The sequence below is a fragment of the Protopterus annectens genome, chromosome 11.part0 (assembly GCF_019279795.1).
Source record: "Protopterus annectens isolate FY-2018-M chromosome 11.part0, PAN1.0, whole genome shotgun sequence".
NCBI lineage: Eukaryota > Metazoa > Chordata > Ceratodontiformes > Protopteridae > Protopterus > Protopterus annectens.
This window is the reverse complement of record NC_056745.1, coordinates 1,337,943,112-1,337,967,374: the sequence shown is the minus strand read 5'-3', so window position 1 is coordinate 1,337,967,374 and position 24,263 is coordinate 1,337,943,112. Positions and strand designations below refer to the sequence as shown.

The window sequence follows — 24,263 nt, the reverse complement described above, 5'->3', positions numbered from 1 at the left end:
AAAAATTCAACTCCATTAGACAAAACTAATTTATTAATGTATTCTCAAAATAACTCTTAAATCAAAGTTGTTAACCACACAAAACTTCTTGGGGGTACTATAGATGAACACCTCAAATCTGATATCCACATACAACATAATGTCCATCAAACCCATCAAAAACTAGGAGTTCTGTATAGACACATTCACTTCCTAAGCCCCTTCACTAGACAAACCTTTGCCTCTGCTTACTCCCTTCACTCATCTCTGGTGCTCCATTACTTACCAACCTCCAAGCCTCACTAAAGGCCAAGCTCAAGAGATGTTACAGTAAAATAGCCAGATTTGCTATTAATGCTAAATACTCTACCCATCATTGTACCGCTCTAAGTTCCCAGAAATGGCTTGAACTTCCTAACTACCTCACCTACATGGAATTAACTGTAGCACACAAAATAATCTTTAAACCATCAGATTGTCCTGCCCTCAGCTCAGTATTTACTCACTACCTCCCAAGCAGGCCCCTCAAATCTGAGAAGCAGCATTTCTTGTAGGTACATAAGCCAAACCTTCCTGCTGGCCAACTCCTGTACTTCTGTTCCATAGCCAAAAATTGGAATGCCCTACCATTTCTATTAGAACTACTAAGAACCTGCCTTTTTCAAAAGTTCATTATGAGAATACCTTTCTTCTACATGGAACTGTATAAGACCAAGATAACTTGTTTATTGTCTTACATCTTTACTTGTGTATCTACATGCAAAGGTTTCTGGCTACTGAGTGCTGAGTTCTTGTATTTTACTTTTCATTTGAATGTTTATCTACTCCATGTATTACTGCTGTATGAATTTGTATTTACTTTTGAACGCTGCATGTAAATTGCGGAGCTTTTCTCCCCGGGCCTCCACTGAAAATGGGTTCTGAACATGCCAGTGGAGTTCCTTCGTAAACAAATTACAAATAAATAAAATGTATAATAGATAAGATATAGATGGATCTGCTTTGAAATATTGACGCCTATATAACCGAACAACATTTTCCCGGAACGAAAATTGCAAAAACTGAAATACCTGAACGGTGAAGATTTCCCAGAGTAAGTAAGCACCTGCCCAAACTTACGCGGAGCACAAACTAAGTAAAACCCACCTAGTTGGGAGGCTATGGCCCCCACAACCTCACCCTCCCAACTTGTACATACCCAACTCCAGGATCACACTACAGTCGAGAAAAGGGCATGTTGGGCAAATGTTTACTTACCCTGGGAAAAATTTGACATTCTGGTATTTTAGTTTTCGCAGTTTCTGTCTGTGCGAAAGTGTTGCTTGATTATATGGGTGTCGATGTTTCAAAGTAGATCCATTAGATATATACGAATACTGAGATGGCACAGTCATGTGGGAAATGGCATAATCCCTTACCTCCATAACTGTGATCCTGCCTTTGCAATTGATCAACTGTGTTTTCAGTCATCTGTGGTCGTCAAACAGTCATCAATAACCTTTTTGTTTAATTTACTTGAGGTTAACATATATGTATATAAAAAATATTTTTGTTACTATGGGCATTTGTTTACTTGATTTTTTTTCTGAGCTATTTTCATTAGTTTTCATCAAAGAAAGTATGAAACAGCAATGTTGAATGACTATTTGCAAACACACACAGCGTTATACACATTACAAACAGCAATGATTTGCAGAAGATGCATAGTCTAGTATATCTACTGAACATAGATTGCATACAATATATAGAGTGCCCAGTTCAAAATGTTGAGTGCTTTACTTACAGCTTGCTAGTTTTATGAAAGATCTTGCAGCTGTAAACTCCTAATAGTTAAGTCTTTAGAGATCAGCAGTTTGAACCTTGGAAGAGCAACTCCAAAAATATGAACATTTGTTAATAACTTGAAATTTCAAAAAGTTTACCAGTTAGAATAATGTTTCTTAAATTTATGTGAAAATTGTGTGTGCCCCAAATGCTTAATAATGCTGGAAGATAGTTTCACTTATTGCTGCCTTGATAGTAGTCCAGTGAATGGTAATTTAGAAATTTGCCAAATAAAGCAAATAATGTAGATTTCCCTTTATTAAGGCTGAATATTAAATTTCCTAAAATTACCAGTAAGACGCTGACCGGTTCGACTCTCAGCTAGAGCGTCTTCTGCGTGTAGACATGCGTGAATGGGCGTACCTTCGTTGAAGGTTGTGCATTAGGGCTGGCAACTCAGCACGTAAAAATCAACTGCCAATCATTAGCGGACCGGAGTTCCGCTGTGGTGACCCCTAACCGGGAAAAGCCGAAAGACACAACAACAACCTGTTACCATGCTAAGCCATGCTGAATAATACAAATTTCTAGAATTTGCCATTTTGATTTTCCAGAGTCTGGGAATATATAGGGTGGGGATATATTGGGCTAAACCAAAAGCTATACCAAATATCTTCTTTTTATGCCTCACAAAAACTACACTTAGGAGAAGGTGTGGGGACATAAATTATTTTCTTGAAGTGAATGAGATGAGCATTTGTGATAAATCATATACTGACCATAAAACACTAGGGAATGGAATATAATTCCTGGAGTAAATCCAAAATGTTCTCCATAAGGTTTCATTCCCGAGTGATGGTGTCAAATTTGCTTAAAAATTTATTGCAAAATAATGTGTTACGAAATTTGGTCAAGATTAGTGCACTAGTCTTAGAAAACTGATTTTTATTTTAGGTAAAAGGTAACTGGCAATTTTAAGCACAACATTGCATTTTAGTAGTTTATAATGCTCACAAATATCTGTCAGCTGTAATGTCTTTTACATGAAAATCAAATATTTCAGGAGATAGATTTGAGTCACAGATTCTTTGATTCACATCTGTTAATTGAATTCTGTGGCATCTGATAGATTTATTTTATGAGTTAATTTTTACCAGGGCTAAGTTTTTGTTTTCTTAGGGTCCTAGTTATCACATTATCATTTTGTTTTCTTACAATTTTATTTTTCACCACTGCCATAGTTAGCTACTCACTCGCAGGATGCAGGTGGTTGCAGTTAAAATATTGCTTGCATCTTATTCTTTAAGGTTTTATACTTTGTTTAATTACACAAAAGGAGAGGTCTTTTTTTTTCTATATCCATCTTTATCTGTTAGGGAGCTATGCCTTGGAGAATTGAAGAAAACATATGCCCAGTGTGGAATGTGAAGGGGAGCCCTACCAGGAGAAGTCAGTATTGATTTGTGCAGAGAAGGACTGGATCAATTGTTTATGTAGCTTCACACCACAAGAGATGTAGGGTAAACCAAGATAATCCCAGATGTTCCAATTTACTTGAACAATGACTATTAGTCAAAGATCTGATGTTATGCTGAGTATACATACACAGACCTGTATTTTTCCTTTTTTGTGGCTATGTTAGGAGGAGTCTGAGTGCAGTTTTTCACTTGGTAGGAAATAAAATAAGAAAATGACTAATGCAAAGCTAGTTTATAAAAATGAGGCTGCAAAACTAGGTGATAAAAAGGCTTATTTATTAAAATATGTTTTTCACAGACTGTTGCATTACTTTGTCTAAAGTCATCAACCTTTTTGTTGGCTTTGTAATGCTGTTTTAGTAAACCGGTAATGTTTTTATTATTCTTTTTTTTTTGCATTAGTTCTGTTCTTGCTTACTGTTGTTTGATGCTCGAGTTGTTAAAATTGTTTTATTGCATTTGCTAGCCCTGATTTTGCATACTTGTAATAGACATTTGAATGACTGTAAACCTGAGGCAGGTATTTGCTTGGAGGTGAAGTCTGATAAGTCCTTGTTGGGAGCCAAGTGGATGAATTTACATCTAGTGCAATGTTATAGCTGTTGTAACCTGAGTGGAAGCATAGACTGTTTTGTAGCTTCTGTGCTGCTAAGCCATCACATTAGTGGGAAGACCCTTTGAGACTAGCTGAGGGCCTAGTAGTATTTTGGCAAACTAGTCCCATCTTAGTAATGTCAGTGTTGGTAAGGACTGTAAGAATTGTGCCTCTGTACCACTTCTGCATCTGTAAAACGACACCATCTTTATTACATTTTTGTCATGAATTATAAAGAGTGGAAGTACTTGTGAACAAACATAACACAAGGGTCCTCTGTAAGGTAGCATTAAATAATAATATTTTGTTTGTAGCGGCCTGATATTTTGCCTCCCTGCCCAGCTAATGGTGGCATCTAGGTCTAGGATAAACTTTGGATGTGTCCAACATCTTTAAGTATTGGATACTTGTGGATGAAAGAAAAGTTTGAAATTGTAAGAACTAGCCACAAGCCTTGAGTTTAAGGAACTAAAATAAATGTATACTTAGAAAATAAATAATTTGTGTAACTTCACAGTCATCCTTACGGTGATTTCCTTTTTTGCAGGTTCTGAGGCCTTATAGCAATATCTCCAACTTGAAGATATGGGATTACTACACAAGTGAGGTGTTATCAGAGGGTCCCTCGTATGATTGGGAACTGGTCAATGGGAGATGTGAACAAGCAGAAGACAGTGACAAGCAAGACACCTCTGCCCCACAGTCAAAGCGAAAAATAATTTGGCCTTGCTATGATAACAGAAGTAAGGTAGAGCCAGATGCCATCACCAAACTGCTAGAGGTAAGGTTAAGTAGAACTATGCATAACATTTTCTATTTTAGAGCATGAACTTTACCTGTAGTGATCTGACAACCAAAGAAAAGCTTTAAATCCAATTTTAGACACTTTGTAGAATTACAAGTATTTGCAAGTTATCCTAGACATGTGGCAACAGTGTGATGTTTTCTGATGCTATCCGTTGTTCTCCTTAACACTGTATTGTTTGCAGTTCAAAATGTCACTCGTTTTTCTGAGAACTGATTGAAATTAACTTAATATAAATGTACTATGATGGAGCTTTTCCGTACGGGCCTCCACTGAAAAATGGGCTCTGCCCAGTTGGACTTTCGCAGTCAACAAATACAACTAAATAAATTAATTCTTATCTCAGATTTTTTAAAAATTCAGTTTTGTTAACTTTTTTTGAAAGAGGATAGTGAGAGGGAGATGAGAAATGGGACTACCAGAAAGATCTTGGTAACCGCTGCGGAGAATTTGAGAAGAGAGTGTAAATTATCTTAATATTTTCTTAAGTACTTTAGCAAACTGAATGTATGTTACTAAGGATCTGGAGATGACCTATATGGCATTGTCAGTCAGCATGCAATACTTTAGAACATCAGCTGTTAAGTCACTGCCTACTGCTACAACCCAAGTCATGTCTTTTCATGGGGAACTCCATTTTCTCAGTGCCTTCAAACATATGAATGTGCTCTGGGAAGCTGAACTGTAGATGTTATGTGATCTTATCTCGCCTACATTCTGACTGATGGGTTCGGAGCCGATCCCTCGGCTCCGACTCGGCACGCTTATGCTATAGAGCAAGGCCTCTAATTGGCTGAGCTATCTTTATCCCAGGATGCACCACCACTAATCCCCCAGATCTCGTTTGCCGCTTACAGAGCTTGGACGTGGTCTCAACATTGGCTGGGCTAAGTACTATATATTAGGCTTTTTTCCTGTCAGTATTTGCTTCATTTAAACCCAAAAGCTGTTTTAACGGCTATTCTTTGTGTACGAGTGTTTTTTCTAAGATTTGGTAAAATTTTTGTGTTTTTTTCCTGTCAGAGAAGGTTCCGTTTAAGTTAGAGGGGCCTTCCCCTGTGGTTACTACTACTTGTGATTGTGTGTGGGTCAAGTACCCGTTTAAGTTAGAGGGTCTTGGCCCTCCTTTTTTTCCCTTCTCTTTCTGACAATCTTGTGTAAAAAAAAAAAAAAAAAAAAAAAAAAGTTCTTTAGTTTAAATATTTACACTAAGTTAGTGGCGTACATAATTGTGTTCTTGTGTGTCAAACCCTTTAGTGTTTACTGTAGTTATCTGTTTTTTGTAGCCTGAGTATGTCTAAAGAGCATAAACCCTCCGGGTTTAAAAAGTGCACGAGGTGTGGCTTCAAAATGTCCATAACGGACGACCACTCCTCGTGCGTCTATTGTCTTGGTGCTAAACATCTGCAGGAATCGTGCAGTGTATGCCATGCGTTTTCCTCCAGAGTCCTCCAGGAGAGGAAAAACAAATTAATCCTCAAAGGATTAATCAAGCCTTCCTTCGAGGAGGCTTTATCTTCCTCTCCGTCTCCTTCTAAAAAGAGGAAAGCGTCGGCTCCGACCAGTCAGTCGGAACCGACTGCTAAGAAAACTAAGCAGACTTCTCCATCGGCTCCACGGACTTCGGAGCCGAGGTCGGAACGGTCTGCCTCGATGCCTCCAGCCTCGACCCCTCTGGTTTCAGAGCCGAGGTCTGGAGCATCGAGAGGCAGGTCACCCTCATCGGCTCCACTGATATTGGAGCCGATAAGGGTCATCGGCTCAGACTCTTCCCCTCGGGCGAAGTCCTTATCGGCACCGAGGAAATTTCCTTGAAGGTTTCCTCGGGCCGATAATTGTGAGTCATTTGGGCTGGTCCCGAGCCCTTGAGCCGATGGAGAAATCGGTTCGGGCCCGATCGGTATCCTCGAGATCATCCAAGATGTCTGATTCGGACATCGACAGGGTGCTCCTTCGACTCTTCCAGTCTCCGGTGTTCCAAAAGATGGTTTCGGCTCCAGCCCATTTGGCTTCGGAGCCGATGGTCCACCCCCCCTTCTGTATTCCCTCCTCCAACAGCTTCGGCACTGTTGGAGCAGGTGCTGGTGGAACCAGTGGAGGTGTTAGGGTCGGGCCCGACCCTTGCTCCTACTCCGGCTCTTGGGTCGGAGTTCAGTGCACGGACTTCTTCCTTCGGCCCTGGGGTGGAGGCTTCGGGATTGATGCTTTCGGTCCCAAGTCTCCCTCTTGGTGCGTTGGCGGCGGGAGTACCGTCCACTGTCGTGGCCACAGAGGGGGGACCCTCCCAGGATTCTGGTGGTCCCGCCTTCAGGGCTATGAGGAGTGCTTTAGCCAAATCTTCCTTGGCTACCTCCACAGTTTCCCCAGCTCCTTCCCTACATTTGGAGACTGGGTCGTTGGCAGTCCCCTGTCCGTAGACAGCGGAGCCCCTGGGCCTCAGGTTACCCCCGCTGGGGTTTCTCCCCCTCCTGGAGGTCCTTCTGAAGCCTCTTTGGAGGAACCTCCCAGGAAGAAAACGTGCAAGAGGAAGTACGTTGACTCCCCTGATGAGTCTTTGACATCTGACACTGATCTCGATGATGCAGAGGGGTCCCCCAAGTCGTCCTCTGATGATGTCTCCTTTGCAGACATCCTAGAAGCCCTAAAACAACGAGGCGGCTGGCAGTCCAAACCTCCCTCTGCTGATGAGTCGGTGTTCCTGAAGGCCTTCGGGGCTCAGCCCTCCGCCTCCTGGGTGTCTCCGCCCTTCGACGAGCTCTTGGATTTGATCTGTCGAAGGGCGTGGGAACACCCAGACTCTGTGGAACCGGTGCCCGCTCATCCAAACAAATTTCTCTCTGCGCCCCCGGATAGAGAGTTCCTTACGAAAGGTGTGGCTGTAGATGCTATGGTGGTGGCATCTGCTACCCAGCAAAATGTAGCAGAGGCTTCTACGTCCGTCCATCCTCCTAATAAGGAGTCTAGGAGCATGGATCGATGCGGTGCGCACCCTTAGTTCAGCGGCCTTTACACTGAGGTCTTTGAACTACCTGACGCACTTTATGAGATTTCAGAGGGATCTGATTAAGGAGCTATCCGATACCCTCTTGGGTAACCTGCTTGAGGAGCTGGCCCAGACGGTTGGATCTCAGCTGGCTACAATGTCGTCCATTTCGAACTCGTCCATGAGGCTCATTTCGTATGCGGCCGAAGGGGCGAGTAGAGCGGCAGGTACAGGCATTGCTCTACGGAGACAAGCCTGGCTCCGCCTGTGTCATTTCGCGGAGGCCTTTACGTCTTCATTTGCCGACGCCCCCTTTGATGGGTCCTCCCTGTTTGGACCCAAGGTAAAAGACACACTTACCCACTGTGAACAGGAGGGTAAGACACTGATTGCCGTAGGGGCACGATTTTCCACTCTCTTTCGGCCTTATCCCAAGGCTAAAAGAGGAGGGAAGATGTGGTTCCGTAGATCTCAGAAGTCTTACCCCTCTCAGCAGGAAGGTTCCCCCTCCAGAGGCAGAGGAGGGGGAAATTCATCCGGAAGATGCCGTCCCAGAGGCGGCAGAGGCCCTCGCAACACTGGAGACCGCGAGTCCTTTCGTGGCTCTTCAGCTTTTCATAGTCCCTGAGGGATTGCCCGACTGTGCTGCTCCGGAGCCAGTCGGGGGTCGTTCTTCGAAGCACCTGAAGGCCTGGGAAAGGATCACTCAGGACCGATGGGTGCTTCGAATTATCGCCGGAGGTTACTCCATCCCATTCTCTTGCCCCCCCCCCCAGTCCAAAAAAATCCCGGACCCGCCACCCAGTCAACGGGATACCGCAGCCTCAGAAATTTCAAAGCTGCTGCAAAGGAGTCATCCAACCGGTCCCCGCAGACCAGATCGGATTAGGGACTTACTCAAGATTCTTTTTGGTGCCAAAAAAGACCGGGGACTTGAGGCCCATTTTGGACCTAAGCAACCTAAACCGTTCAGTCAAGAAGTCCAAGTTCCGAATGGTCACTCTACAAACCATTCTCCCATTGTTGGAGAAGGGTGTTTGGATGTGCTCCATAGACCTCAAGGACACGTATTATCATATCAGAATACATCAAACGTCCAGGAGACATTTGCGCTTCAGCCTAGGAGGCAGTCATTTTCAGTTCCGTGTGCTGCCCTTTGGTCTCACCACAGCCCCCAGGGTGTTCACCAAATGCTTGGCAGTAGTGACTGCTCACCTGAGAAGTCTAGGATTCCAGGTGTTTCCGTACCTAGACGACTGGCTCCTAACTGCCACCTCCAAGCATCTACTTCTACAGAGCCTGCAAGCCACAATATCACTGGGCAATTCCCTTGGAATCACCTTCAATTGGCCAAAGTCTGTGTTGCGGCCATCTCAAAGAATAAGATTCATAGGGGTAGAGATAGATTCAACCAGATGCGGGTCTATCTACCTGCAGACAGAATTCAAACCATTCAAAATCAGGTTCGAGCCTTACTCCCCAGGTCCAAAGCCCCAGCCAGAATGGTCCTACAGCTATTGGGATCCATGTCTGCCACAGTTCTGCTAGTTCCCTTGGCAAGGTTACACATGAGAATCCTCCAGTGGCTTCTTTCAACTCAGTGGTCCTTTCAGGAACTCCCTCTCAATCATCTCATATGGATCACAGAATCTTGCAAACGGGACCTTTGCTGGTGGCTAGTGTCCTCCAATTTGGATCAGGGACGACCCTTTGTCCTTCCTCCTCCGGTGGCCACTTTGACCACGGACGCCTCCCAGATGGGGTGGGGGGGGCATTCCCTGGGCAGGGCGGTCCAAGGCAAATGGCACCCGGAAGAGACCCCTCTTCACATCAACATCCTAGAAATGAGGGCAGTACTCCTGTCCCTTCAAGCCCTTCACGATTATCTCCCTCAGGGCGTAATTGCTGTTCACTCAGACAACATGTCAGTTGTCTGGTACCTGAACAAACAGGGAGGGACCAGATCCTATCCTCTTTGTAGAGAAGCGATGAGAGTTTGGGAATGGGCAGTCTCGACCAAACGCTTCCTAGTGGCTACTCACATACCGGGCAAGTCCAATGTCATAGCTGACAGGTTGAGCAGAACCATCCTCTCTCCTCACGAATGGTCTCTGAATATGACAGTTACAAGGCAGATTTTCAGCGAATGGGGAGTTCCGTGTTGCGACCTCTTCGCGACTCCTCTGAATGCGAAGTGCAAAGAATTTTTCTCCCTAACCCCGGCTCCGGGGAAGAGCCCCATGGACGCATTAGTCCATCCTTGGCCCAACGGCCTGCTTTATGCCTTCCCTCCAGTTCCTCTCCTCCCCAGGGTGATTCAAAAGGCATCTCTCTTAGGGAGCAAGATGATCTTAATTGCTCCTTACTGGCCTCGTCAAGTGTGGTTTCCCTATCTTCGGAAACATGCTCTGGAAGGTCCATGGTTCCTGGACCAGGTCCCAGACCTACTGATTCATCTGTCGGGACTACTACACCAGTCCCTACACACCATAAAATTGACAGCCTGGCTCCTCCTCTTCCGACGATAGTCAGGAGACATGCACTGGATCCAGATGTTGTGCACATATTATCTTCAGCCCACAAGTCTGCTACGAAGAAACTGTATTCTAGCAAATGGAAAAGGTTTGCTATTTGGGCTCAACTCCGGGGCCTGGACCCCATTTCTACTCCCGTGGCAGAAGTACTCAAATTCCTGACCTCTCTTTTCAATCAAGGCTCTTCAGTTTCTACCATCAAAGTACAATTGGCAGCAATTTCTAATTTTCATGAATCCATAGACCCACCTTTAATGAGCAACAGATTGTGTAAGACCTTCTTGAAAGGTGCTGCTCTATTAAGACCTCCGATTTCTCATCCTGCACCTCCATGGGATCTCGATATAGTGTTGCGTGCCTTCACTTCTTTCCCCTTTGAACCGGCAGCTACCTGTGATCTAAAGTTTCTATCATGGAAGACAGCCTTTCTAGTGGCGATTACTTCAGCCAGAAGGGTTTCAGAACTTCAAGCTTTGTCAGTGAAACCCCCGTACTTGGTTTATCATACAGACAGGGTGTCCCTCAGACCAAATCCTTCTTTTGTTCCTAAAGTTTGTTCTACTTTATGCTTGCAACAATCGTTAGAGCTTCCAGTTTTTTTCCCAAAATACTCCAATAAAGCGGAGTTTATTTTCCACACACTAGATGTCCACAGACAGTTACGTTTTTATTTAGGTAGGACCAAACAATCAAGGAAAACAGATCAGTTGTTTGTATCCTTTGCAGAAAACAAATTGGGCAACGCTGTCACAAAGGTCACTATTGCCAAATGGATCAGGGACTGTATTACTCAAGCTTATATTTATTCTAACAAAGAGCTTACCACCTCTGTCAAGGCTCATTCTACAAGGGCTATGGCTACTTCGGTAGCATTTCATTCTAAGCTTGCTATTGGTGACATTTGTGCTGCGGCTACATGGTCTTCCCTGCACACCTTCATTTCTCACTACAAATTAGATGTGGCATCTAGAGGACGAGCTTCATTTGGTTCCACAGTGCTCAGGAGTGTTTTCCAATGAGCCACCCGGGATTTAGGTGCTAGGGACGCTGTCCCATCAGTCAGAATGTAGGTGAGATAGGATCACATAACATCTTTTAGTTATGTACTCACCATAACTTCAGATGTTTGGGATCCATCTCGCCTACAATCCTAATAACCCACCCTCCTTCCCCCTTCCTTGGAGATCAGAGGATATCAGAAGGTCTGAATCCTGTTGTTTCATCTTGAAACATCTAACAATGTTATATAAACAAGCTGTGCATGTGTGCATGAATGCGGACAAACAAGATCTGGGGGATTAGTGGTGGTGCATCCTGGGATAAAGATAGCTCAGCCAATTAGAGGCCTCGCTCTATAGCATAAGCGTGCCGAGTCGGAGCCGAGGGATCGGCTCCGAACCCATCAGTCAGAATGTAGGCGAGATGGATCCCAAACATCTGAAGTTATGGTGAGTACATAACTAAAAGTTTGTTGAGTTCATTCAAGTGTTGGTAACTAGCCCGTAAACTGTTGTCCTCCATGCTTTTCTAATCCTGTTTGCTATTATTATTATCTCCATGAATAAGAGGCCGCGGTGGTGCAGCGGTTAGCATTGTCGCATCACAGCAAGTGGCTCTCTGTCAGTTCTCGGCTGGAGCGCATTCTGTGCAGAGTTTGCATGTCCTCAGCGTGGTCGAGTGACGTTTAAAGACATGCAGGTAGGTGCGTGTGTGAATGGGTGTGACTTCTTTGAAGGCTGGCTGTTGGGCTGGCAACTCGGCACCGTAAAAATCCACTACCAATCATAAGCGGACCGATGATCCGCTGTGACGACCCCTAACCGGGAAAAGCCGAAAGACATTGCTATTAGATCTCCATGAAGTGCCCCTTAATTATGGTTTAATTTGCTTCTCACATTTGCTTCCATAAATCTTACCATCCTCTCTGTGAATCAGTCCATCTGATAAGAGAAGGTCCACTTTAGTAACCAGCAGGACTGTATTTCATGGGCATTAAAGGAGAACCGCACCCACAGACTCAAAAAAAATGTTTATTTCATCATGGTTTGGTGTTTCCAACATTTAACACCACTCTGGGACCATTTATGAGTTTTTAAATATTTTTATACGTAATTTCTCAGTCTGATCACATGGGGTCTGGCATCTTGAAGTAATTCTGATTGTTTAGTCTGCCTGTAGGTATCCCACAATGCAGTGCTTGTCTGTAAAAAATTGTATCACCCAGGCTTGCTTCTTCCTAAAGCTCCTGTCACTGCATTGATTTTACATGCATACACTGCTGTCTTTCAGTCAGTTAGATTTAAGCAACATTTCATGCCGTTCAGTGAATATTTAAAACATAAACAGTGCAAATGCCACAGAACAGACTTTCAAAGTGCTTTTTACTGCTGCTTCTTTTTAGAATGGCTAAACTGCAGTCTTTTGTGAAGATGGAATTGTACTAGTTTGACTCATCTACCACCCCCCTTCACACCTAACTTCCCTAGCTGTCAAAGTGCTAAGGGTACTTTGAGCTGTTACCTACTGTGATAGACTACTCAAAGCAGGAGACTTGACTCATGTGCTGTTTCCTTGATCTAGCCTTTACTTTCTGTATGGATAGGGAAAGGCCCAGGGAGCTGTGACATTACAGCATGGGTGGGATTTTAGGATGATAGTGGTGATGTTAGTTTGTGGAGGGAAATGGCCAGAAAAGTATCTGTATTCAGTGGCCTTGATGACATCAGTGAATTTGGAGACTGCAGCAAGGGCAGGACAAAAGTTGTTTGAAAGTGAAACCACCACAGTACAGTAAGGTACTGTTCTAGTGGAGAGAAAAAGTTAGTTTAAAATATTTTAAATGCCATACTTTTGTTTATTCATAGCAGAGACAGTAAATATGGAGAAAAAAGACAGATAAGTTGAGCATTTATAATCCCATTGTTGTCCTTTGAGAGAATCTGGTTGTTAATGTTTCACTGTCTGCTGCTGTGTAAAAACCTTGGCCATACAAGAGTATTTTCAGACTGTTCATTTGGAGTGTGTTTTTATTTTCCTGCTGCAATTTACCTTCTACTTTTGGTCTCATTAACTATATCACTTTCTGTGAGTTTTGTTTTTCTTATTAGTAACTATTGTAGCCTGCTGTTGGTTATCTTGGTATTCTGTTTAACATTTTGGGCTTTAGGCATGTCTGGACTGCTTTGTCAAACTTCTTGTTTAGAAATTCATGCTCAGTGCTTGCTGTGCCTTGTTTACTATAAGAGGGACACAGTATGCTGTCTTACTTGCATTGTACTAATTTTGACCATGCTGCTCAAAAGTAAATAAATACATTTGAAAAGTTGCAGACTCTTTTATTGAAGAAGGCAGTGTTAGGAGAGCCACCAGTGTCTGAGCATGGGCCTTTCATTTCTCCAGTGCTGAGGCATCATCTTCACTGTGGCACCTGACCAGGCCAGAAAGGAAAAACCCAACATGTTAACTGTGGAATCTCGAAATACAGAGTCAAACTGATGATCAGACGTGGCCAGAAAGAGGCACAGTGTGAAGAATAGATTTATGTCATCCTTTTTTGGATTCATTTGCCAATGTTAACACTTTACAGGTGGTCTTAGTCTCTTTTCAACCCACCTTTCTTCATGTTTCTGTGCCATCGTGTTTTATTAATTACAACAGATTTAGTGAAATTATTGCCAAAAGTGCAAGATAAAATGTCTGCTGTGCCCTCTCTCTTCCCATTACTTTTAATCCAGGTGTATTGACAGAGTTTGTATGAGGGTCCAGTACTGTTCTCCTCTCGAGTCCCAAGGTTACATGTCGCCCCATCACTGGCATTAGTTTAATCCAGTGATGCTGATTCCAAATTGCCGATGTCCAGTGCTCCAGTGTTACCTCTTTCTTTCCCAACTTTCATATCAGGATTTGGTACTTATACCTATGCCTCATTCTTTCTACCACCATATTTATATATGGGTTTATTGTACATGACCAAACCACCCTAATGTTGAGTATGAAACAATGACAAAGTAAGTTTGATCATGCACAATAGTGAATACAAACAAAACCGAAAACAATAATGTCAACCGAGGAAAATTATTTCCTCACCCGATATTAAAACTAAACCCCCCAATAACACTAATCTCAAAATTGTCTTAATAGTGGCAGTGTTATGGAAAGGTTTTAATGGTGCTAAGGTGTAGCATTAGGGTTAGCACCTGTTAATAAAGAGGGCAGGGGGCCCTTCATACTGTTAGTCTCAAAGTAATGTACCATGATTTTTGATGATTTGATTTTAGTAACATTGGACATCAAATCCTTATTTATTGTTTTTCTGAATGAATATGGTATTCAGGCAATTAGAGACTATCTTTGTAGTTATAGTAATTTTATAATAAGGAAGATGGAGACTATTTGTGTCACATTAAATGGCATTTTGAGTAGCAACATTTTTCTATTCATTGATGAGTACTTCCATCAGAAGTCAGGTGTAGCCATGGGGTACCCCTATGGCTAACACACATGCTAAGCATTTATATTGCATGATCGAACAGTGAAATGTTTGAACACGTAATAATCTACCCCAAAATGTTGAAACGCCGGCAAGCCCTCCTGCACCTCCCCACATCCCCCGCTACTTAAATATACCAACTCCGAGATCGCACTACATTGCAGACAATGGAAAACTTCCATGTTCGCATTGTACGGAGATCTCCATTGAACCGTTCCACATTCTGATGGCTCGATATTTAGGGGTTGATTATTACGTGTTCAAACATTTCACTGTTCGATGACATAGTATAGACCTTATGCTAATGTAGCTCAGGTTGGGAAGATACTAACATATTTAATGGTGATATATTGCTGACTGAATATATAGCTTTTTTGTAAGTGTTTTGTAGACAGTATATTTTTTATTTGGACTGGTGATGAACTACCACTAAATAGTTTTGTAGATGGGTTGCAGTGGTCTACATATTTCTTGTCATTTGAAATGAAATATTCAGAATTGATATAAACTTTTTGGACACCATCTCCTTCAATAAAGGGAAATTTGATACTATTATATATGTGAAGGAAGTCCAAACAACTAGGTATCTGCATTTACAGAGTATGCATCCTGGGCATACATATAGTATAGTGGTAATTCAGTTACTGCGAGTGAGTAGATTGATTACTTCTGATGAACATTTTTGTAGAGAACCCAATAATATGATAGAGGACGTTTCCACTAGAGGATATGATAGCTACTTAGAGACAGTATGGATAATGTACTTTTGTAACATAGTAATATTGGAAAACCAATTTTTTTTCAGCAGGATTAGAAACTGATAGTATGAATAAAGATTCCGATTTTTTAACAAACTTGGTTATGTTATGAACTTCAATAGGTGGACTTCTCAGATTAGAAATATTAGAAATAATTTGTCGATATTGAAGTCAAGGCCTGACATAGTTAAAATTGTTGGTGCTCAACTGAGTTTTATATATAAGAAAGACAAAGATTTGAAACAAAGATTGTTATAAAATTTTTGTTTTTAGTCATACAAAATCATTGATTAATAAGAATGGAACAATGCCATACCACAGTTGTCAGTGTTGTGATTTTACTAATTTTTATACCAAGTTTATAAATCCCATTAGTAATAAAGAATTTATTTTTATGGCATTGGTGACATGTTATACTGAATGTTATTTATCTTGCTGACTTTTGCTCTACACACACACACACACACATAAAAGACAGCACCTCACAAAACACACAACTCTGAAAATCATGGTAGCCCTGCTTCCAAGCCCATATGGCAACACACCACACCACACAGCCAAACATTATAGTTAATTGAGGATTCCATTGTAAGACATACTGATGTGTCCCTTACCAGGCTAAATAAGGAGAAGATCACAGTGAGTGGTCTGTCTGGAGCCAAGATCCACCTGATCATGCATGCACTTAGATCTTTAAACCACAAGTACCAGTATAACATGGTCATACTCCATGTGGGCATGAACACTGGACTGTATGAAGAGAGACATGATGGAGCTCTCTGAATACGTGTCCCAGGCGGGTATGAATCTAGCCATGAGTAGTATCCTGCCACAGTACCAGCAAAAAATGGCTTAGTTTCTGGTGTCGCAACAAGAAGATTAAATATCTGTCAGCCTAAACAGACATGATCGACAAACCATGATGCTTTGCCAGAGATGGTTTGCACTTGTCACCTCTTGGCTTCCGGATACTGGCAATAGCTTTATCTATACCCATAGTTCCTTTTTTAGGCTGTGCCAAGTTGTTAAACCCTCCAACATAATGAAAATCACTCACGACTACCTAAAGGTACTACTGCTCAATGCTAGGAGTTTAAATAAAAACTGCACTCCCTGGAAGCACTCCTCACTCTGGAGAATGCAGACGTATGCAGTCACAGAAACATGCTTCAGAACCATAGAAACCACTCAGGCTATCAAAGGCTACAGTGTCTTTCATACGTTTCAATCCACCTCAGCTCAGGATAAAACAAAGGGGGGAGGTATCCCAGTGTTCATAAAGGAGACATACACTGCTAGATTGGTCCAACAAGACTCACTTGAGCTACTCCATGCCAAACTAACTGTAGGTGCCACCCCATATCATATCCTTGCAAGCTGTAGATCCCCTAACATGAGTCTGGAAAACCACACATCTTACCTAAATCTACTGGAATCTCTTAACATTCAGCCTAACACTATACTTGTGGGTGACTTCAACTACCCTTCCATAAATTGGGAGACTTGTGTGACTCGTAATTCAGTTGCTAAGATGTTTTTGGACTTTGTCAATGCAAACACCTTGGAGAAACTAGTTAGCTGCCCAACTAGAGGTACAAATATCTTAGACCTAGTACTCATGAACATGAGGAATGCTGCTCCCTCCTTTGCATTAACTCCTCCCTGGAAAGATCTGACCACAAAATTATATTCTTTAGTATTAAAACTAACCTTGACCCCCCCGTTAAACTCCAAACCTGTTAAGAACTTAAAGGCAAGTTACCTCAAACTAAGTGACTGCTTATTAAACTTCCAAGCCCCTCTGAACCCAGATGACACCGAAGTCTACTCTGAGCTGTACACAGAAGCACTGTACAACCACATTGATAGCTGCATAGAGGAGGCAGTACATGTCCGAGTCAAACCTTTGATTACTGGTGAAAGTAAACCTCCCTGGTGGACTCCTAGCATAAGTAGGCTATTCAACAAAAGGAAAAAAATCCTCTCTAAAGCCAGTAAGGCATAGACAAATTGGTGCAAAAAGACACTCACCAGTCTAAACAAACAAATCAGCGAGATTGTCAAATCTGCCAAAGCAAATTATGAGGCAAAGATAGCTTCCCAGGTGAAAGATAACCATAAGACTTTTTTTTTTAATTATGTTCATAACCTCTGAGGAAATGCTCAGCCATTTGCTGAGTTAATCATGATTGGCAGCACTGACAGTCTGAAACTGTAGCAAACCTGCTGACCTTCAAGTTCAGTTTAAACTTCTCCCCCATCACCCCTATTACACTCAAGAAATACCCATAACCATCCCCTTGCCAGTCGTTACGAGGGAACAGGTCTTTACTGTGCTCACTAAAGACAAAAACTCAGCCTCCATGGGTCGCAACAACATTCCAGGATGCTTCTTAAACAGATAAACAGAATCTATCAGGGCTACTAGAAACCCTCTTTTACCACAGCCTTTGTATGGACTTTGTCCCAGAGGACTGCAACAGCCATCTGTCCACACAAGGGGGCCTCATTAGCTGACCCAGGGAACTACAGATACATAAGCTTGACTAATCTTGTCTGTAAGGCCATGGAAAGAATTCTCTTGGCCCTGATAAATAATAAAATAGGAACTCTCCAAAGACTGGGCCAGACCCAATTTGGCTTTGTCAAAGGGAGGTCTTGCCTGCTCAAGCTGGTGGACGACTACGAGAAAGTCAGCAGAGCCATGGGTGAGGGTAAAAGGGTACACACCACTTATCTAGACCTGGTCAAAGCTTTCAACATAATCCCCCACTTGGGGATCATAGATAAACTTAGAGTTAGGCATAACCCCTACATTGTCAGATGGATAGCCAACTCCGGATATGTGAATCCACTTCCGATAAGAAACATGTTACTTGCGATGTCCCACAGGTATTGGGACTCTTCCTGTTTGGTATATACTTCTCTGAAGTGAAGGCCAGTGTTGAGGACTTCTGGCTCACCAAGTTTACCAACGATTGTAAGCTGGGGAGATTGATCATTGAATCCCCAAATGATGTTCACATCCTACAGACAGACCTAAAAATGACAAACAACTGGTGCCAAAACCATAGTCTGAGGCTAAATGCTTAAAAATGCATAATCGTACCATTTGGTAAATCATATATCCTTGCAAATTATAATATTGACAGCACTCCCCTAAAAGTAGATCCAGTGGTGGAGACCTAGGAGCACAGATAGATAGCTACCTGGTGGTCAAAGTTTAGGTTACTACAGTAGTGAGAAAATCCTTCAATGTGGCTTAACTTATAAGTAAAGACATGGCATCAAGATCAAAAGAAGTCATAGTGCCATTGTACTCTGCTCTCATCAGGCCCATAATCAAGTGCAGTGCTCCCTTCTGCATGTACCTAACCAGACACTTACACCAGTTGGTGTGGCCACAGAGGTTTCTCACTAAAAACATACAAAGCATAAAACACGTCTTATGCAGACCTACTAAAGGACCTCTTCCTTTACTCCATGTCATATCGTGTATTGAGAGGGGACTTATGCCTGACCAACAAGGCATTCTCTGATCCAGCCCCGATGAAGATGTTACATATTCACAACAAAAATTATACAAGGGTTACACGTTCCATGATCCAGAACCTTATTTGCAACTCTAGCAGAACTTGCCGGAGAGATGGATGGATTTGTATCCCAAAGGCTATCTAGTCTATGGAATAAACTTCCCATCTTTGTAAAACAAAGCCTATCCCTCTTCAAAAAGAATTTGGATAAATGGATGGGGAACTGTAAATTCACTACTGGGGTACTGCCCATGTCCCTTATGGACAGAGGCAGTCTGTAAAATGACTCAAGGCACCAAAACCCAAATACCCACTACCCTGACACTACCCCATCCCGTATCTGGGGAATTAAGATTTAATATCGTCATATCCTGGGTATTATTGGCTAGGGTTGTAAAGGCTGTTATGTCATTAGCCTATGAACCTATGTATTAACTTTTATGTAGGCAAAATTAACTCTCAGTTAAAGGAAGGAATACGTATACATTTATCTGAGATAAGCAGATGTGTGGATACCAATGCTTTGTATAAACATAATGAACTTATAGGTAAAGAACATGTATAAATGTAGCGTCATTCAGAAGATTTATAAGGATAAACATGGAGGTGATTTAGTTCTACATACTGTATTGGTGGAATGCAAATGGATTAACTTTTTTTTTAGCTGATTGCACACTAGGTCTTAATGTAATGAATAGTGTCAAACCAGTTTTAAAATTGAAACAATGTTCATTTTAAAGTTCTGGGCTTTCTAACTTAAAAAATAATATTGTCATGTGACTGTTTAATATAGTTTTATTGGCTTGGATATCTTTCCAAATGTGTGTCCTTTCTGTATTGAGCAAGAGTGGTTATACTTAAAAGCTTTGCAGAATAAGTAAGTTTTTTGTGATGGTTGGAATTCTTTTTTGATTTATTGTACATTTAGAGAAAAATCTGAAAATATTTTTTCTTGTAAAGAATTAGCGCAGTTACAGTTTTCATGTCCTCCCATCACAATAGGGCAATAGGGCAAAACTGCCCAAATCAGGACTTCTGTTCAGGAAGTTAGCCAGGTGGTAACCTTGTCAATTAGGTGCACTGATACGGTTTATAGGAAATTCTTTTATGCTGTCTTGGACATCCTTTCAGAGGAGGTTGCATATCTGGTGCACATATCCTTAGGAAGAGACCTCTTCCACCATACCCCTCAAATGCCCATTTTTTTGCCTCATGTTTTGGTCTGTTATTCTCACAAGTTTATAAGTTTATAAGAGCAATTTTTCAAATTTGTCCCTATATTTAGGTCTTTGTCCCCGCAGAATTTTTGGCCTTGTCCAGATTTCTTGCATTAGCAAAGGAAATGTAACAATTGACAGCAACCATGATATGCAGCTAAATTTACTTTAGCTTACATGTGCATTGCTATGTGCCTTTTCATTAAAGCATTAGGAAAGAGACCTCTGAAGTAGTTTAACTAGCTATCTGTATAACTGAGGAAATGAGTGAATGAATGAAAATAAAAATCTTCCCACTGCTGGCACTGGAGAACAGAATTGCTTTCAAATCCTTTCCATATCAGTAGCAACTGTCACCACTTCTTCTTTCGGCTTTTTCCCGGTTAGGGTTCGCCACAGCGGATCATCTGTCTGCTAATGATTGGCAGTGGAGTTTTATGGTGTCGAGTTGCCAGCCCGGCGCCCAACCTTCCACAGAAGGTACACACACACACACACTCACACCTAGGGCCAATTTAGTGTGTTCAATCCACCTACTGCATGTCTTTGGGATTGGGAGGAAACCGGAGCACCCGGAGGAAACCCACACGACCATAGGGAGGACATGCAGACTCCGCACAGAAGGCACCCCAACTGAGAATCGAACCTGAGAACCTCTTGCTGTGAGGCAGCAACGCTAAAATACATGAAATTGCAAGGATCCATCAGAGCAGTAGCAGTTTTTACACCTTGGAGAAATGGGGGAGGGGGGCAGGAACTGTCAGTTCATCTTGAACTACAAGAAGAGTTCATCTTGAACTACAAGAAGATACTTTGAACAAAGACCTGCAGTTTAAATACTTTTTGGTTGCAGTTGTATAACTCCTTAGTATACTTCTAATACAAGCCCTGAGACACGCACAAATGAGGGACATTCAAGAAATAGAAGCAGTCCTGTTACAGAAAGTATATAAAATGACAGTGACTGGCACTAATCCCATTATATGTCAGTAGCATGGAAATACACCAGTACTTCCTTATGTCTAGCATGACTTGTATAAAGCAGCCATGAAATGGATTATGAAAAAGAGAAATACTTATGTCTAGCATGACTTGTATAAAGCAGCCATGAAATGGATTATGAAAAAGAGAAATACTTGAAGAAAAACAAGATCATATTAATATGTCAAGCCCCATTGGCAGCCATTTTGCAGAAAACGCATTAAAATTCTGTAAGAAGCAGTGATTTTGAGGTGTTAAAATAGCACTGAAAACAGAGGAAAAATTGATTTTTTTTTTCTTTTAGTTCTAGGGTGGAGTTTTCCTTTAAATAGCACCTGTTGTTTGTTCACCCACCCTTCTTTCCTTATCAACTCTTGCTGAAGACTGCTTCCTCTATCCAACAATTTCTACCACAGCAGTATTGACATCCAGGATTTCTGCACAATGATCAGCAGCTGAATTTTAGCTCTCCCAGTGTGAAAACAGAAACTGAGAAATGGAAACCAGTGAAACAGTATTTTTGGATACAATTCAGTTACTGGCTAGTAAGTACACCGTCTGCAAGCCAGCAAAGAAGAAATTTAGAGAACCTGAAAAAAAATACAAACAGAAAATGTGTAGAGAAAACACCATCTGGGAAGAATCCTGTAGCTGTTCAACAGTAAGCAGTTCAGGCTTCAGCTTTTTACAAGAGATGGTTTCCAGTAATTTAGAGGAAAAAAATCGGCTTGGAGGTGATTAAAATGAATGTAACATTGAAGGAATATATCAACTCAAATAACAAAGGGCTGGAAAATTTTGAAACTTTAACTAGCTCTTCAGATGAATTAACAGAACTGCAAAAATTCAAATGAAATGAAATTCAGGTTGAAATGAAGAAAATGTTGGCAGAGTATGAGACTTCAAGAGCTGTTTCAAAAAATGGTAGGGTTACAAGGTAGAGCGAGCAGAGAAAACATGAGATTTTCTGCTGTACCAGAGAAACTCTAAGGAGCAGATGGTATGAAAGCACAAATTAGCAACTGGACTGGTATCCCACTGCAGGATTGCTTAATTGAAAGGGCACATTGGTTGTATGGTCCAAACCTGGCCATGAAAAAGAAGCCAAGACCTGTACTAGTAAAGATGCAATCACAGTGCCAGCAGAAAGAGTTGAGCCTGACAAAACTGGCAGAAGGGAAAAGTGTTAAAAATTGAGCATTTGTGGAAAATGATTATCCACTATACAACTGGCAGAAGAGAAACAAATTTAACCCAGCAATTTAAATGTCAAGAGGCAGGTGGAGATTCAAGCTGCTGTATCCAGCTGTCTTCAGATTATTTTTTACTGGAAGATCAAAACCATTTTTTGATGTATAACGGGTTAAGGAGCAACATTTATTCAACAAAAGTGAGCCAGCAAAAAGAGGGTGGCTCATTTTTCTGACATTAAAGCTCAGTGAGACTTTGCAAGTGAAACATTTAGTGATCCAGTGGAAAATGCTTGAGAGATGGGGGAAAAAAGCACAGGATTTAATAGAAGAATCAGGAGTATCTTGGACTTGAACCAAAGTCTGGTGTTGAGAGTTGGAGGTAAACAGGAAGAAGGCCAGTAACACTGAAATTAATGAATAAGTGTGAAACTGTAAGGCATTAATCACATTTGTGAAATATGGCTTTGCAAGGAAAAGTGGCTGAGAATGGCTGGGATTGGTTGATTTTAAGTGTGGGTGGACTGTATACCCACTTTGTCATTAATGTTTAGAAGGAAACTAAAAGGGAAAAAGTAACTGTAAGTAAAACAATTGCTGTTCTTAGTGTTTGTATAAAACGCATTTTCATACTATATAAGGCATTTCTTGAGAATAAAGTACATGCATATAGTAAATCTTTTTGCAACCAGGGGTATTTAAAACATGGGATGACTCTTTTCAGTGACTTTTGCATGTGTCAAAGATATTAAAATAAACAACTACTTTCTTTAGAACTATAGACTTTACAGTATGACAAAAGTAGAAAGGCTTGACAAAAGCAAGTTTATTGTGAATATACTGTGATCTTAGGCTGTTAGGGTGGGGATTGGGTGTAAAAGTGCACTGATTATATGTTGAATTAAGACATTTTCTGTTATTTTTGTACAAGGGTGAATGCTCTTGGCTTAAGCTAAGCTAAGTTTCTTCCATCTGCAAAGATGCTAGCTTCTTTTCTTATAGCAAATGTTATGTGGGAGTGAAGAAGTCTACAGCTGAATTCATTTGTACATTCTGTTCTGAGTGAAATTGACCAGACTCATTGCTGACTACTTTTACATTGAGACAAGCTGTAAGCAATTTTGAGAGTTATGAGCATTCCTTGTAGAGATAAATGAAAAATGTAAAGGTATGATAGCAATTCAGTGGAAAATAAAGTCTGAAATTATGAGAAGTGAATAACAGATGTCAGCCTCCCTAGCATCCTTAATGCTGCAGTGCATTTATTAAAAAAGTGTACATTTTAGTTTTTATGTAAAAATAGCCACTGCATTTTTTCTTAGCCCTAAAAGTTAATGTCTTATGAAAGCATAAAAGTTAATTTTCACATCTGGGAGGGGAATAGGGACAAGAAAATAACTGACAGCAATTAGTGTAAGTGGGAACACAACTGTAGCACGTTTGTTATCATGGGTAACCATAATTTTAGTTTAGGTAATTCTTGTAGGTGCAGCTGTCGATTGAGGGCAATTATTGCTAGTTGGAAGGCTAAAAGTATTTTTTTTGAAAACACATAGTTTTGTGTATTTGTTTTAAGTTAATAAGGTAAGGGTATTGTAAAAATGTATTTAGCTTTTTGTTTGTGGGTTATCATTAAAACAGAGTATTGAAGAATGTGACATGGGTCCAAATGGAGATGAGAAGAAATAACTGTATAAAAGATCAGCCTGCTAAGCATTAGCATGTGCATGTAACACAAAAGTTGGAAATATCTAGTCAGAAAAAATGTCATGTATTATAGATGGGAACAATAGCTTTTTATCATAGTGGCTATGCTATCCATATTTTCTGAGATGTGCAAATGGCCTTACAGGAATAAGAAAAGAGTATTGAATTGTATTAAGAAATGCAGAGTGCAAATAGCAATGTTACAGGATGCACATTTGGAAAGAAATGAGCACATGAACTTGACAGAGAG

The 24,263-nt window shown here is 41.3% G+C and overlaps 1 protein-coding gene across 1 annotated transcript in view; it reads left to right on the top strand.

The window, feature by feature from the left end:
- SBF1 (SET binding factor 1) overlaps positions 1-24,263 on the top strand; it is a gene marked incomplete in the record, with an annotated part of 3,250,730 nt that overhangs the window by 2,834,503 nt on the left and 391,964 nt on the right. The window contains 1 exon segment of the mRNA XM_044088658.1: positions 4,364-4,597. Within this exon segment, the coding sequence (XP_043944593.1) occupies positions 4,364-4,597 (234 nt within the window).